This window comes from Phoca vitulina, unplaced genomic scaffold (assembly GCF_004348235.1).
Source record: "Phoca vitulina isolate PV1807 unplaced genomic scaffold, GSC_HSeal_1.0 scaffold5, whole genome shotgun sequence".
NCBI lineage: Eukaryota > Metazoa > Chordata > Mammalia > Carnivora > Phocidae > Phoca > Phoca vitulina.
In genome coordinates, this window is record NW_022589708.1 from 512199 (window position 1) to 528501 (window position 16303).

General features: G+C 52.1%; 2 protein-coding genes across 2 annotated transcripts in view; one reads left to right on the forward strand and one right to left on the reverse strand.

Annotated features, from left to right (window-relative positions):
• Window positions 1–7650: 7650 nt before the first annotated feature.
• ATP4B (ATPase H+/K+ transporting subunit beta) lies at window positions 7651–14068 on the forward strand. Its single transcript, XM_032402560.1, has 7 exons — window positions 7651–7763; window positions 8530–8658; window positions 10776–10889; window positions 11027–11226; window positions 12176–12232; window positions 12821–12919; window positions 13431–14068. The coding sequence occupies exons 1-7, from the start codon at window positions 7652–7654 to the stop codon at window positions 13590–13592; spliced, it is 873 nt and encodes a 290-aa protein (XP_032258451.1). The 5' UTR covers window position 7651; the 3' UTR covers window positions 13593–14068.
• A 944-nt stretch (window positions 14069–15012) lies between these two features.
• TFDP1 (transcription factor Dp-1) overlaps window positions 15013–16303 on the reverse strand; it is a 47311-nt gene continuing 46020 nt past the window's right edge. Inside the window, exon 11 of the mRNA XM_032402561.1 lies at window positions 15013–16278. Coding sequence (XP_032258452.1) covers window positions 16131–16278 — 148 coding nt within the window. The 3' untranslated portion in view covers window positions 15013–16130. The remainder of the gene's footprint in view (window positions 16279–16303) is intronic.

Below are 16303 nucleotides of genomic sequence, written 5' to 3' on the forward strand. Positions count from 1 at the left end.
CCTGGTGCTGGCCTCCCGCTGCGTCAGGTACGAGAGGCCTGACCTGCCACCCCAGGCCCGTGCCCCCTGCCCTCCCCAGACAGCAGGTGTCCCAGCAGGTGCGAGGGTGACTGGAGGCCACGCCGGGAGCCCAGGGAAACCAGCTGACACAGCTCTGGCCAAATCCCAGCCCAGGGTCACAGAGCAGGTGCCAGAAAAAGACAATCCCCTAAGCTGCTTCCAGGAGGATTAGATGGCCCCTCCTCCCTGCCGCTTCCTCCTCAGGGCCCACCAGGAAGGACAAACTCCAGACCCCGAAGCATGTCCCTGAAGCTGCCCCGTCAGGCCCCCAGCCCCGGCTGACAGGGCACCTGCTTGTTCCCTTGCAGGAGCGGGAGGCCAAACAGAAGGCAGAGGGGCCCAGGAGAAACCCCGACTCAATAAAGATCGCTGGAGGCTTTCCCACTATATTTCATTTTTGTCTTAAAAAAATTCCAAGTGGGAGGAAAAACAGCTGATAACAGGAATTCAGAGAGAAAAAACCACATAGTGAACAGCTTCCTGGGGTGTCCGAGCGTGAAACCACTGGCTGGGGACTAGTTAGTATGTGGGGACCTGGCCTGACACTGACAGTAGCCTGCCCTCAGGTCACCTGCCCGCACTGGGGACCTAAGGTAATCCCAGCACCTGCCGAGGGATCAGCTCCCTCCCCTCTCCTGGGCTGTGCCAGCAAAGCATAAATGCCTAGAGAAGCTTCAGGTTAAGTTAGGACTGAAGCAGGAGACCCCCAGCTACACTCAAGGCTGAGGCCCCAGAGAGAAAGAGGAGTGAGAGGGGAGTAAAGAGGCCTGGGACACACCTGGGGCACACACCTGGGAGACACCCCTGGGGGAACCACTGGGGGCACACCTGGGGGAACCACCTGGGGGACACATCTGGGGAACCACCTGGGGGACACATCTGGGGCACACCCCTAGGGCACACACCTGGGGAGACACATCTGGGGCACACCCTGGGGGGGCCCCCCCGGGGGCACACCTGGGGGACATGTGGGGATGCCAGGACCAACAGAAATGTCAGATTCACACAGACATGGTCTTGTCTGTCTAGGACACAGCAGGTACTCAGTAAATGTGTGGGGACGAAAAGGAAGCGATGGAGGTTGGTTATAGTTTAAAGAGGGGAGGAAGTGAGAGGTCACAGAAACAAGAATGCAGGAGCCAGAAGAGGCAGGGAAGACCAGCCCACCCCGTGTTCCTCCTGGGAGAAGAGGCTGTCTGGGACGCAGGGAGGTTCTGCAGTGGGTGTGGGCAGAAGGCAGTCCCGGGAGGCCAAGGGAGAACTTGCTGTCTGAGCAGCCAGTCTTCTCAAGCCCTTCCCACCTACCCGTCAGGGTTCACGGGACAGCGGTTGGGGTTTGCTGTAGCCTCCGCCGCACTGTCCACAGTGTGCCCTCAGTCCGCGCTTCCCAGTGGTGCCGGCCACACCAATCGCCCAGAGATCTTGCCAAAATAAAGACTCTGCTTCAGTGGCCCAGGCTGGGGCCGAGACTGTGCGTGTCTCCCGAGCTGCCTGGGGACACAGTGGGCAGGTTGGTGTGGTCTGGGCCATTCCGGTCCCTCCACCCCCACCACTCTGTCTCCATTACTGTACGTAATACCTACAACAGATAACAGGCCTTGGAACCGAGTACATGGAGTTGTCAACTTTATTGCTCTTTTTCAAAAATAGTTTTCAAAAAACACATTTTTAAAAACTATTCAAAATATGGAAGAAAATATCACACTTCCTTTGCCTTTCTATATAAATTTTACAAAAGTCTGTATCTACACAAACATCTTGCTGGATCTCGATAGGAGTTACACCTGTGTATCAACTTGGGGAGAACTGGCATCTTTAGTGGCTGAGTCTCCCAACCGATGAACATAACCTGTCTCCATTTCCTGGGATCCTTCAGTGCTCTCCTCACCAACATGCAGCTTTCAGCATGCGAGTCCACAAGTGTTCTCTTGGATTAATACCTACATATTCCTTCTTGTTTTGAGCAATTGCCAATGGTATTGTATGTTTAATTTTGGTATCTATGTGTTCATTGCTAGTAAATGAAATAGTTGATTTGGGGGCATTAATCTTGTGTCCTCTGCCTTGCTGAACTCACTTGTTTTGGATTTTTTGAAGTCTTTGGCATTGTCTACACGTACAACCCTGTCATCTGAAAATGGGGAGTTTCGTTTCTTCCTTTCTAGTCTGTATGCCTTTTCTTTTCTTGCTTATTCCACTAGCTGGGAAGTTTAGCACAAGGTTGCCTCAGAGAGGCGACAGCAGAGATCAATGCCTCGTTCTCAGTCGTGGGGTAGACATAGCCAATCCTTCACCACTGGATGGGATGCCAGCTGTAGAGATTCCGTCAATGCTTTTAATCAAGTTTCTGTCTATTCCCAGCCTGCTGAGAACTTTTATCATAAATGGATCTTGAATTTTGTCAAGTGCTTTTTCTGCATCAGCTGATATGATCACATGATTTTTCTTCTTTAGCTTGTTAAAGTAGGGTATTACACTGATTTTTGAATATTGAACCTGCTCTCCATCTCTAGAACATAACCCTCTTGGTCATGGTGTTTAATGCTTCTTTTTTTGAAAAGATTTATTCATTTATTTGAGAGAGAGAGAGCACAAGGGGGGGGAGAGGGAGAGAGAATCTTAAGAGCCCGACTCAGGGCTCAATCCCACAACCATGAGATTAGGACCTGAGCCAAAACCAAGAGTCAGATGCCCAACCAACTGTGCCACCCAGGTGCCTGTTTAATGCTTTTTATACACTGTTGGATTCAATTTGCCAATACGTGGTTAAGGATTTTCGTGGCTATATTTGTGAGGGATTTGATCTATAATTTTTGTTCCTGTTGTTTGTGCTTTGTCTGGTTTTGGTGAAGGGTGTACCGGCCTCATAAACCAGCCGGGAAGCTCCCTTCTATTTTCCAAAGGATACAGGGCACAATTTGTGCTCTTCATTACATGTTTGGTAGAATTCTCCAGTGAAACCATCAGGGCCTGGAGGATTTTTTTGTTGAGAGATTTTAAATTATAAACTCAATTTCCTTAATAGTTATAGGGCTATTCAAAGTATCTATTTCAAATGGGACAGGTTGTGTTTTTTGAGAAGAGACCAATTTCATCGGATTTGTTGAGTTTATATGTATAAAACTGTGTGTGGTATTTCCTTTTTTTGTCTGAAGGGTCTGTAGTGATATTTCATTTTTGATGTGATTATGTGACTTTTCTCTTGCTATAGGTTTGTCAATTTTATTGACTTTTCAAAGAACCAGTTCTTTCACTGATTTTCCCTTTTGCTTTCCTGTTTTTAATTTCATTGATTTGTTTTAATTTCATTTTATTTCTTCCTTCTACTTGCTACCCCCCACCTTTTTCTGTTTTCCAAGTGGGAACTTGGATTATTAATTCGAGACTTTCTTTTTGAATGCATAAACTTAGAACTATAAACGCTCCTTTTAACACTGCTTTAGCTATGTCCCATGAATTTTGATGTTATATATTTGTCATCAGTCCTACAAATACATATTTCTTTTTAATTTCCCTCAAGACTTCCTTTTGACTCATGAATTATTTTAAATATATTGTTTAGTTTTCACATGTTTGGAGATTTTCCTGTTATCTATTACTAGTTTCTAGTTTGATTGTATCGTGGCTGGAGGACACACTCTGCATGATCTTGACTCTCTTAAATTTGTTGAGCTTTATTTTATGGCCCAGGATATGGTCTACCCTGGTCACTTAAAAAGAAATTGTATTCTGCTGTGCTTGGGTGGGGTGTTCAACAAATGTCAATGGCATCCTCTTGGCTGACAATATTGTTGAGTTCTTCTATATCCATGCTGATTTTCTATTTAGCTATTCTATCAATTGTTGAGAGAGATGTGTTGAAGCCTGTAACTAAAATTGTGGATTTGTCTATTTCTACTTTCAGTTTATTAGTCTGCTTCACGTATTTTGCAGCTCTGTTGTTTGGTGCATACACATTTAGGATTGCTTTATCTTCTTGGTGGATTAACCTTTTATCATTACACAATGTCTCTTGTAATTTTTTCTGCTGTGAAGTCTATATATTAATATAACCACACATGCTTCATTTGATTAGTATTTGCATGATATATCTCTTTCCATTCTTTCCCATTCAACCTACCTAGATCATTCTATTTGAGATGAGTTTCTTATGGATAGCATATAGTTGGCTCATGTTTTTAAATCCACTGTCAGTTTTTTGATTGGTGTATTTATAGCATTTATATTTAATGTTATTGTTGCTCAAGTCTGCCATTTTTGTTTTTCATTTGTTTTCTTTTTCCATTTTTCCTGTGGGTTACTTGAACATTTTTTGGAATCCAATTTTGATTTATCTATAGTATTTTTGAGTGTATCTATGCAGATTTTTATTGGTTGCTATTGGTATCATATATACATGACCTATCAAATTCTACTGCTATCATCTTTTTAAAGGTTTATTTATTTGAGAGTGTGTGCACACGAGTAGGGGGGAGGACAGAGGGAGAGAATCATCAGGCAGACTCACCATGGAGCACTGAGCCCTATGTGGGGCTCGATCAGATGACCCATGAGATTATGACCTGAGCTGAAACCAAGAGTCACACACTCAACTGACTGAGCCATCCAGGTGCCCCCTATTGCTATCATTTTATCAGTTCAAGTGAAGTGCAGAAATATCACCTCCTTTTATCCTTTCCTGTTTATAATATAATTACATTATTTCATTTATATACATTTAGAGTATCAGGCAATGTTATGGTTTTTGCTTCAACCATCAAACATAATTTAGAAAATTCAAGAAGGAAGCTTATAGTATTTACCCATATTTTGCTTACCATATTCTTTCTTTCCTGATCCTCCAATATTCCTTCTTTTAACATTGTCTTTCTGTTTTGAACACTTCCTTTAGCCATCCTTTTAGGATAAGTCTATGGGTGACAAATTATCTTCCTTTCCTTTTCCTTCATTTGAGAATGTTGGGACCCCCTTCGTTCCTGAAGGATATTTGTGCTGGATTGAGGATCTGGGTCACCAGTCTCTTCTTTTAGCATTTAAATATACTCTGCAGCTTTCTTCTGATCTCTGGTTTCTGATGAATAATCTTCTGTAATTCAAATGGTTTTTCTCTGGCTGCTTTCTAGATTTTGTGTGTGTGTATGTTTTCAATTTTCAAAAGTTTAATGATGATGCATCTTGGATTTTGGAAGTTATCCTATTTGGGTTTCAATCAGCTTCTTGAACTTGCAGGTTTGTGTCTTTTGCCAAGTTTGGGGAGTTTCCAGCCCTGCCCTCCTTCTTCTCTCCTTCCAGAGTCCTGACAACACGGATGTCACATCTTCATTACAGTCCCCCAGATCCCTGAGGCACTGCACATGTTTTTCTGAATCTACTTCCTACTGTTCAGATCAGGTCTATTATTTTTTCTCCGTGTCACTGATTCTTTTCTCTATCCCCTCGCTTGTACAGTTGAATCCATTTGCTGAGCTATTTTCACTATATTTTTTGAACTTAAAATCTCCATTGGTTCTTTAACTTTCTCTTTGTTGAGACTTTTTTCATGTTTCAAGCATGTTTATAATTGCTCACTCAAGCATTTTTATCATAACTGCCTTAAAATCTCTGATTCCAACATCCCTGTCACCTTGGTATCGGCATCTATTGATTGTCTTAATTCACTTTGAAATCTTCCAGGTTTTTGGTCTGACGCATGATTATCAGTTGAAACCTGGAAATTTTCCTATTATATAATCCTTTGGTTTTAGCTGGCCTTCTCTGACTCTACTCCAGCAGCAGAAGGGGGTGGGCCCCACCTCATTACTGCCAGGTGGGGGAGAAGTCTGGGCTCCCCACATTGCTGGAGCCTGCTCTTTATGGGGTACCTGTCCTACATGCTCAGAGCACGGTGTGCAGGAGGCTGCTCTCTCCCTGCCTCTCCCCCCACAGGCACACATCCAGAGGTCATTCTGATAACATGTGCAGTTCAGCACATACTTTCATGTGCTTCCACTGAATGTGGAAGATCTCATTCAATGACTTCTAGAAAGAATTCATGTCTTACTCATTTCAAGGGTGTGTCTACACCTTCCAGATGAGGGCATTTATTCTGCGAGCAACATTTGCTGCACTGTATCTTCAGGCCCCAGCAATTGGGGTCCAAGGCCCAGACTGTGGGCAATTAGACTGCAGCCTAATGCCCCTCTGTGTCTTACTGACCTAAAATTCCAAAGTTGTGAATGAAAACAGTGTTGCGGAAAACACACAGAATTGGTTCATTAAAAAGTTATGAGTCCAAGCTAAAATGATGCTATTCCCTCTGAATCTCCGGGTGCTTGTTTTGCTAAAAAACTCTAAATCATCCTAAAGAAAATAAGGCAGAACAATTACAAGAGCATTTTTCATTATTCTTCTTCACGGGCCCGCTACATACACTGCCAAGGTCTCTTGGTTCTGGCCACGCATCAAGATGGTCTGCAGGGTTGGGGCGCCTGGGGGGCTCAGTTGGTTAAGCGACTGCCTTCGGCTCAGGTCATGATCCTGGAGTCCCGGGATCAAGTCCCACATCAGGCTCCCTGCTCGGCAGGGGGTCTGCTTCTCCCTCTGACCCTCCTCCCTCTCATGTTCTCTGTCTCTCATTCTCTCTCTCGCAAATAAATAAAATCTTAAAGAAAAAAAAAAAAAAGATGGTCTGCAGGGCTTACAGCTATCTGGGCACTCAGGCCGTCTGGCAGGTCAGCTCCCTTAGAAACGTGGTGGCGGGACAGGTGTCAGAGAATCCAAGGCACCCAGCAGACGCGGAGGTGCTGCCAGGCCAAGCGTGCCCCGCCTGGACACTGCTGGGGTCCTAAAGCCACCCGCACAGGTCACCAGGAGCCCCTGGGCCCAGTGGCTCTCCACTGGGTCAGAACTGCATGTCAGCAAGATGCCAGGGACTGGCGTGCTTTCAATTTTTAGAAAGTACCTCTAGACTGTACGTGAGTTCCTCATAGACACAAAGCAGTCATAAAGGGCCCCAGGCACACCCCAACAACAGATCTCAGAGGACAGCACCATCACCTCCACTAAGCATCAGAAGTGATGCGAGGTGAAGATGGGAACCCTCTGAACCCTCTCGTCTAGAACAGAGCCTCTGGCCCCTTTAGCATGTGGCCCTGTCTTCACTGTCAGACGTGTTCCCCAGCAAGTGATAACCGGCAGGAACGAGAGTGGCAGGAGCCCCCTGGGCCGCCGCCCCCATCAGCTCAGACCAGGACCATCTCGGGCACCGTGCCAGGGTCGGACCCACCCTGCACTCCTCACATCTTTGCCCCTGACGGAAGTGAAAGGAGCAGAGCTGAGGAACTGCTGCTCCTGCACCAAAGTCCTCCTTGCTCGGTATCAGGACAGACAAGGACACGGCCAAGGGCAGCCCGAGCGGAGGGGAGGGAGGCGACAAGGGGGGAGGCATCTGATAGCCGCTGTTTGGATAGCAAGGTGTGATCAACAACGCCTTGGTGCTTTCCCTGGAGCCTGTCTCCACAGGGCCTCTGACCTCCAGGGGAGGAGACTATAAAACCCAGAGGCCACCCTTCTCCTCTTGGGCTGGCTGTGGGCAGCACCCCCATTCTGCAGGATGGCAGCGCTGCAGGAGAAAAAGTCATGCAGCCAGCGGATGGAGGAATTCCAGCACTATTGCTGGAACCCGGACACGGGGCAGATGCTGGGCCGCACACTGTCCCGGTGGGGTACGTGCCCGGTGGGGGACGGCAGGGGACGGCAGGGGAAGAGGGGGCAGTGGGGGATGGTGAGGGCAGCGGGGGACAGCAGAGACAGCGGGGACGGCGGGGGCAGCGGGGGACAGGGACGGCGGGGATGGCGAGGACAGTGGGGGCAGAGGGGGCAGCAGGGGACAGCAGGGGACAGCAGGGACGGTGGGGGACGGCGGGGGACGGCGGGGGCAGCGGGAGACAGCAGGGACGGCGGGGACGGCAAGGACAGGGGGACGGTGGGGACGGCGAGGGACGGGGGGTGGGGGGGCGGCGGGGACGGCAGGGACAGTGGGGGACGGCGGTGACAGCAGGGAGGCGCCACTCTGAGGACATGCACAGGACCACCCACCAGCAGTCCAGGCGCCCAGGACCCAGGCCCTGCCAGGGCTTCTGGCCAGGCCACACCTCCCTCACCAGATGACCCCAAAAGCCCATTTCGGCTCTAATCACCACTGACAGCAGATGCCTACAAAATGGGAACATCTGAGGGGCAGCCCCAAAGGTTCAGCCCTAGATTTGAGAAGAGCATTTTTAAAGCTATGTTCCTAAAACTTATGATTTTTACAGACTTCTAAGTTAAGGGGTATGGAGCATCTCTTGGGTGATGAGAACATTCTGGAACTTGACAGAAGTGATGGTTGCATTCTGTAAACACCACCGAGTCCCTCCCTAAGACGGTGAAACAGTGAGTCTTGCGCGGGGTCCCGCAGGTCAGCTGCGTCTCACCTGCCTCTCCCCACAGTGTGGATCAGCCTGTACTACGCGGCTTTCTACGTGGTGATGACCGGAGTCTTCGCTCTGTGCATTTACACGCTGATGTGTACGCTCGACCCCTACACGCCCGACTACCAAGACCAGCTGAAGTCGCCAGGTAACGGGGCCGGTGGCTCGCGCCTGGACACCAGGACCCCATGCGTCAGGGCAATGCCGGGTCCCTGCAGAACAAAGCCCAGAGAGGCAGCCTGAGGGGCCATTCCCGCTGGCGGCCCGAGGGTCCTGAAGGGGCACACCAGGTGTGGACAACCCCTCACCCTCTTTTGAGGACGGTGGCCCCAGATTATGGTCTGACTTAGGGTTAGTCTTAATTATTAAAACAGATTTAGTAATAGAGCCAGTCTTTACCTCACTGACTTTATATGCTGACAAACACACAGAGAACACGTCTGGGAGGATGTATGAGACAGCAGGGAGATGAGGAACAGAGGGTCTGTGGGAAGGAAAGGGCTTCTGCTTTCCACTGGACATCCCTGAGCACTGTGGGAGGATCACTTCCATAACCACACGTTCTCAGAGCACAGTTTTCTCTAAGAGCAGCTTGTCTCTCGTCCCGTTTGAGGCTGAGCGCCCACTCCCGTGAGTCGGCACCGAGAGGAGAGGTCACTGGTGACAGCAGGACTCCAGGGCCTGAGACGGAGAGGTGGCACCTCCTAGGTCCTGGGGACGGTGGCTTACCCCAGCTGCCTGCACAAACCAAACAAGGGCAGGAGGGAGCTGGGGTGAAGGAAGGGACAGAGAATCAGGGAGGAAAACACACTCTCCGGCACGGTTACTCAGAACGTTTATCACCCACACGTCCTTAATACTTTCTAAGGAAGCAATAACCGCAGAAATGCCCAACAGCAGTCCCCGCATTTCCCCAGGAGAGGAAAGGAAAATGCAAGTCTCTAAGAGACGGTGGGCTCAAACACTGGAGCCAGGGTGGGTGTGCTCCCTCAGGCAGGTCCAGCTCTTCTGCCGGGGTCTTCAGTGAACACCCTGATCAGTGATCACAACACCCAAGTGCTTTACTGGGTGTCATTTTTAGAGCCAACCAACAGATAGCCATGGAGGTTTCAATGTAGTTTCAGAGCAGAACACAGTCCGTTACAAATCTCAGGATGCAGCCACCCTATAATCTGTCCACAACCCAGTGGGTGGAAGGGGCAGGGGAGGCCGGGAGATGGCGACAGCCGCCACTGACGCGTTTGAGCAAGCCCTGAGACCACGGGAAGCGGCTGTAGAACACACACGGAGTGGACACTCGTGACGGGTACCCACTTTCTCCCCTGGGCCAAATCCCCTCGAGGTCTTTATTTTTAAACCACATACAGCTGTGACTTCCACAGCATCCATGAAACAAGAGAACACGAGCTCACTTATTTAAAAAGTCACATCAACGGGTCTGGCTTCGTAAACTGTGGAACATTCACACGGCAAAACACAACGGTATTTGTGGACGGAAGGAGGTGAGTCAGCGTGACGATGATGTGCTTGATGACAACGGCATTGGAAAACGGAAGAATGAGGGGCCCCTGGGTGGCTCAGTCGTTAAGTGTCTGCCTTTGGCCCAGGTCATGATCCCGGGGTCCTGGGATCGAGCCCCGCATCGGGCTCCCTGCTCAGTGGGAAGCCTGCTTCTCTCTCTCCCACTCCCCCTGCTTGTGTTCCCTCTCTCACTGTGTCTCTGTCAAATAAATGAATAAAATCTTAAAAAAAAAAAGAAAAAGAAAAAGAAAACAGAAGAATCAAGTCAAGTAGGACCTGAGTGGTAGGATTCCATTTATCTAATTGATGACACAGGTTTGTGCATCTTTGTGTGAACAGAAGTGAGGACGCCCACCAGACATGCAGCTGTTCTGACTCCACACGAGTGCGTCTTTTCTTGTACAATTAACACGTTGTCCGATTGCTTTCAGACTTGACCAACACCAGTAAAGAGTTTTCAGATATGCATTCAAACACAACTTCATTTAGCCGCGCGGTCCCGACTGGCTGCCGGTGCGGCTCCCGGGTGGGGGGTCCCCGCTGAGCTAGTGCTACAGAGAACACTGGCCACAGCCTCCCGCCCAGGGGCCCTCGAGGACCCAGGCCCAGGAGGGACCGCAGCACCCCACGCTTGGCCGCTGGGCCGGGCCAGCCCTGCACGCGGCCCACCTCCATAGCAAGCAGCTGGGATGTGGCCAACACTCTGGGGGAAACAGAATGAGATGTGTCGTGCTCTCTCTCCAGGGGTGACCTTGAGGCCGGATGTCTACGGGGACAAAGGCCTGGACATCTCCTACAACGTCTCTGACAACAGGACCTGGGTGGGCCTCGTGCACACACTCCATGACTTCTTGGCAGGTGACATTTAACACGCTTCCCGCCTCTTCCTCTCCTCCTAAGACAATTTCGTGGAGGGCCGTGGGCTTCGCCGCCCTCCGCCAGCCCCCGGTGGCTGTGGCTGGAGGTCGGCACCCACAGGCAGTCTGTCCCGGCAGGCTACTCGCCAGCGTCCCAGGCGGAGAGCATCAACTGCACCTCCGAGAAGTACTTCTTCCAGGAAAGCTTCCGGGCCCCAAACCACACCAAGTTCTCCTGCAAGTTCACGGCAAACATGCTGCAAAACTGCTCAGGCCTGACGGACCCCAACTTCGGCTTCGCGGAAGGAAAGCCATGCTTTATCATTAAGATGAACAGGGTGAGTGCAGAGGAGCTGCAGACCCCTGACCCCACCGTGGCCTGCAGGGGCCAGGGTGCCTGGTCCTCGTGTGACCCCATGCATCCCTGTGCAGGGGTCCGGGCTGGCAGGGCTGGGACACACACCGCAGCCCCTCCTAGGGTAGGATGCACCTGTCATGTTGGCTCAGGAGCTGACCTCTCCCCAAATACAACCTGAGCACAGCTCAGACACAGCCCCGACGTCATGCTCTGCGGCACCTGGACACAGAGCAGCACAGTCCGGGCTGCTCAGGGCGGCCATGTGCACACAAAAGCTTGACAGCAGCCGGGCTGTGTCAGGTGCCACGAGGACAGCTGGGAAGCATCCCAAGCAGAGGTTCTCACTCTGGGCCAGGGACCCTCTGCCGGGCACGAAGGAGACTGAACAGGCCAGTGCAAGCAAACCACAGGAGGGCATGGTCCATCCAGCCTTGGGGTGCGGGGCAGGGGGACATCCCACTGGAGGCCAAGGAGGGCAAGAGGCTAGGGGGATCTCTGCTCCGTGTTGGCCAGCAGGCATGCAGCACTAAGAAGCTTCCTTCCCGAGAGCCTAGGGAAGCCACACATCTGTGAATGGCACACACTCCTGGGTCCCCGCGGGGTCTCGACACTGCCTGGCAGGGGGGAGCCGTGCACACCAGGGCAGGTGTGTGGGGAGGGTGCCAGGCACAAGCAGGCACACACCAGGGCCGGGACCCAGGAGGCCAACAGAGCGTGACGTGGGAGCAGCGAGGTGGGCACCGCGGAGCGCCAGAGAGGGGCAGCCACGGCTCGGAGCCTCCCCGTCCAGCCCTGCCACGTGCCGGCAGCCAAGACCATGTGGGGCGGGGCTCTGGCTCTGAAGGAGCTGCCGGCCGGACCCCCAGCTTGGACGGGCCGCTCACGCACGCAGCCGAGGGGAGAGCTACCAGGACGCCCTCTCCTTGCAGATCGTGAACTTCCTCCCCAGCAACAGCACAGCGCCCGGAGTGGACTGCGCCTTCCTGGTGAGTGCACGGCCACACCACAGCTGCTCTCCCCTAAGTTCCCCTCACGGCCACATGAACCGTCACTTAGAGCAGCTTCACCGCAGGGAGCAAAAACCTAGGAAGAAAAACTGTTATCTTTTCACTGTTTTGCTTCGAGGAGCATCGGGGACAGTGTATCACTAACACCCTTCCAAGTATTTGGTGGCAATTTGGAAAAACCTGCTAAGAGTTGGCATTAATTTCTCAAAACCAGTTTTAAATCATAACACCTAAAAATCAAGTGTGTCTTCGTGGCCTATTTTCTAACGCTTGTTTTCCGGACCGAAGGCTCCCTGCTGTTAGCAGCAGCGCCCACCCCCCAGAGCCCGCCTCGCCATGGGGTGAGGCTCTGCCTCGTTCTGTGTCCTTCTGCAGTCGCTCGACTGCACGTGTGGGCTGACTTGAGCCTTTAACAGACACAAAGGGCCCCCCATCTGTGCTCGGACAAGCCCCAGCTATCCACGGGGCAATCCGCACACGTGCGGACACAGGCAGACACGCACAGACACGCGCCCGCGCTCCCAGACGCCGCCTCACGCACGCCATGGTCTCCCCACTCGCCCCCAGGACCAGCACAAGGATGCCCGGCCCCTGCAGGTGGAGTACTACCCGCCCAACGGCACCTTCAGCCTCCACTACTTCCCCTACTATGGGAAGAAAGCGCAGGTAGGTTTGCTTCTCGTTCCCCAGCCGCAGAATCGTCTCAAATTTAGCAATGACTGCCAAAAGGAAAGCCCTCAACATTTCAGTTACACAGATGACACGACGGTGACTGTGTAGCCCTCTGGGTGTTTCCCTACCTGAAAACACACAGCTCTCCTGCAAAACACAAATATCAAGCCCAATGCTTTCACTTTCCCAGAGTTTCCCAAATCCTTTCAGACAACCATACACCCATTTTAAAGCACATCCTCCAAATCTCTGTTTTTCCTGTTTTTATACTAATTTTCATCAAATATAATTTGAACTCGAATTTGTCACTGGTGCTATCTCCCTACCCCAGACCGGCTCTCCTCGTTCCTCACGGAGAGAGGGAGCGCCCACACGCGGTCAAGCGTGTGCACGACAGCTGTGGGTGGGCCGGGCAGGCGGGCTGACCGTCTCCGAGCCGGCCAACTGGTCCCGGCCGCGCAGTCTCTGACGCTCTCCTCCCCCCGTCTTCTCACACGTGCCCCAGCCCCACTACCACAACCCTCTGGTCGCCGCGAAGCTTCTCAATGTCCCCAGAAACACAGAAGTTCTCATCGTGTGCAAGATCCTGGCAGACCACGTGACGTTCGACAACCCCCACGACCCCTTCGAAGGGAAAGTGGAGTTCAAGCTCAATATTCAGCAGTAGACGGGGGGCCGGCCTGCCCCGCGGGCCCCGCCGACCGCAGACCCAGCTGCCGTTGCTCCCCACCAGACCTCGCGACGCTCTGCGGCCAGCCCGGGAACGGCAGGCAGGAACCTGTGCCCCCAGCGCTTAGCGCAGAGTCAGCGGCCTCTCACTAAATCCTTTCTGCTCTTTGACCCCGAATCTGTAGCTAGGATAACGACGCTGGGCCAACGTGATAACCCCGAGGCAGCAGCGACCCGACTAACAAGACCCTAAAGATCGTTCCAGGCCGACTTCACATTCCTCACCATACCTTCGTTTTTCTAACATCGATGAACTCCCGGTACCCACGTCAACGTGAAGACTGCTCACGCTCTCAGGGAACACGGACTTACGAGAAGGGGCATTCTGAAGGTTTGCTCTTATAAGAATGGAATTCCTAAACTGTAAAAATAAAACATTAAAGTCATTCTTATTCTATGTAAAACAATCACGTCTTTTCTGATAAAGGGAAAATATAACAACAAAATCACTTTCTCTTTAAAAATCTTCTGAAAGTTTCACACCCCCGTCAGGAAATTCAGACGAGGCTGGAGCGGGGCTGCCCCCGAGAACTCGCGCAGCCGCAGGAGGTGAGCGGGTGAGGCGTGAGGGCGTCACGCATGGGGTGGGGTCCAAGCCCCAGAGGAAGCCACAGATACGAGCCCGCCCTCCAACACCCAGGGACGGACGGGCAGATCACTCCAGCCCCTGTGCAAAATCCCAGAACGAGAGCATTCTGATCAAACAAACCTGCTCTCCCGGAGCGTCCCCTCCAGCCCGGCCACCGTGCGACCTGGTGACCTGATCCCACACAAGCACCAGCACACGTTGCCGCCCGCAGAGCGACATGCAGCTGAGGGTGGGAAACCTCAGACCCCCGAGGATAGGCAGAGTCACGCCGCCGGGAGCCAGCTGCCCACCCGCGTCACCTCAACGGGTCCTGCAGGGAGGCCGCCTCAGGCCTGTGGGCACACAGCGGCCAGTGAGCAGCAGAACTCGCCGGCCGCCATCGCCGGCCCCCCACCCTCCAGTTCCTGCTGCCCTAAGGACAGTGAGTCACGAGTGGCAAGAAAGGACCAGCCGTCACTTCTCCACGGCACGGCGGACACCCCTCCGAGGCCTACTGTCTCCCACGTTTGTACGACACTGTGCTGTCCTTTCTTACCTTACAACCTTACTCCTGAAAGTCAAACCCCCGGAATCAGTCTCAACCCCAGGACTCAGGAGGAAGGCGGGGGCCGCTGTCCGCAGGGCGGGCACGGAAGGGCAGGAGCACTTCAGCGTGTCCACTGGGCCCCCCTCTGGCCTGGCAACCACCCCTCGCTCAGCGAGAAGCAAGACTGACACAGAAGATAAAGTAACTTGTGGACAAGAATCCTGAATTAGAGGAACACAGAGCTTGTTTAAAATGCTCATGCGCGTTTTATTAATAAAAACTAACAGTGCCAAGTTAAACAAGTCAAACAATTAAAGTCTCTTTATATTCCATAAAATATTACAGAAAAGTTTATTTGTGTTTCAATAAAAAGACTATTGTTTAGAACAGGCAGCTGACAGCAACTGTGCGGTTAATGGTTCTTTGTGAATAAATTTTAAAAGGGACTACTGCCTGTCCTGAAATTCCTTTTTCTTTTTATAAAAAAAGAACTATTAAAAATGATTGACAAATTCTGAGTTAAAAAACTGTTAGAACATTCTCTCTATTTAATGTCAACTTCATCATAGATTACAAGAAGATGCTCACGAAACAAAGACGACGTTTGTTTCCATTCGTGTCCTCAGATGACAGACGTGTGGGCCTGTAAACACGGACACAAGAGTCCACGCCCGCCTGTGAGAAATCAGGCGGACCTCCACGAGCACGCGCGCCCGAGCCTTCCACCGCTCTCACAGCTGCACCGGCACGGCAGGAAATTTGACCAAACAAAACAAAAACAAAGAACTTCGCAATCTGCTGCAACATAGAGAAAAAAGAAGTATAAACTCGATGGAATCACACAGTCAATATAATTTAAGGGAAAATAAAGTCACGATACAGTTAATGGCACTGGACGCTGAAGAGCAGAGCCCGCCGCTCGCCGGGCCCCGGACGCCCCGAGATGCGACGGCATCGGGAGGGGGCCGCTCGCCCCCAGCAGCTGCACCACTCCCGACACGCGGCGGACACGCGGCGCCCAGGCGCACAACCCAGCGTGGCACTCGGGCGACAGGGACGGAGCGCCCCTGCTCCGGCGCGCTCAGCAAGGAAGGAGCAAAGTGAACTCTGAACGAGAAACAGACGTGAAAACAAAATCCCAGACAGTGAAGAAAGGCCCTGTGTCGCCGCTGACGTGGAAGCGCACCACAGCTCACCCGAGACCCCGCGGAACACAGCCCTCGCCTGCTGGCTGGAGCCGCACGCACGGCCGGGCCACAGCTCACGGCCAGTGCCCGGGAAGGAGGCCGAAAGGAAACAGACGGCCACGGCAGAAGCAGTCTCTCCCGAAGCAGACCGCGAGGGCGGGCCGCGGGCGGGCGTCAGTCCTCCTCCTCGTTCTCATTGAAGTCGTCGTCCTCCTCCTCGTCCTCCCCGACGTAGGACACGGGGGTCTCCACCCGGGAGCCACTGTACTGGGACCCACTGGAGCTCGTGGCCAGCATGCCGTCTGCACCATTGGTCAGGTCACTGTGAGGACGAGGCGAGACAGGGC

What these genes read in the sequence shown, in the direction of transcription:
- ATP4B (XM_032402560.1), top strand. Translation starts at nt 7,652, where the DNA reads ATGGCAGCGCTGCAGGAGAAAAAGTCATGCAGCCAGCGGATGGAGGAA. An exon ending in GAGTGGACTGCGCCTTCCTG is followed by an intron (nt 12,233 to 12,820) that starts GTGAGTGCACGG and finishes ACTCGCCCCCAG; the next exon opens with GACCAGCACAAGGATGCCCG. An exon ending in ACTATGGGAAGAAAGCGCAG is followed by an intron (nt 12,920 to 13,430) that starts GTAGGTTTGCTT and finishes CACGTGCCCCAG; the next exon opens with CCCCACTACCACAACCCTCT.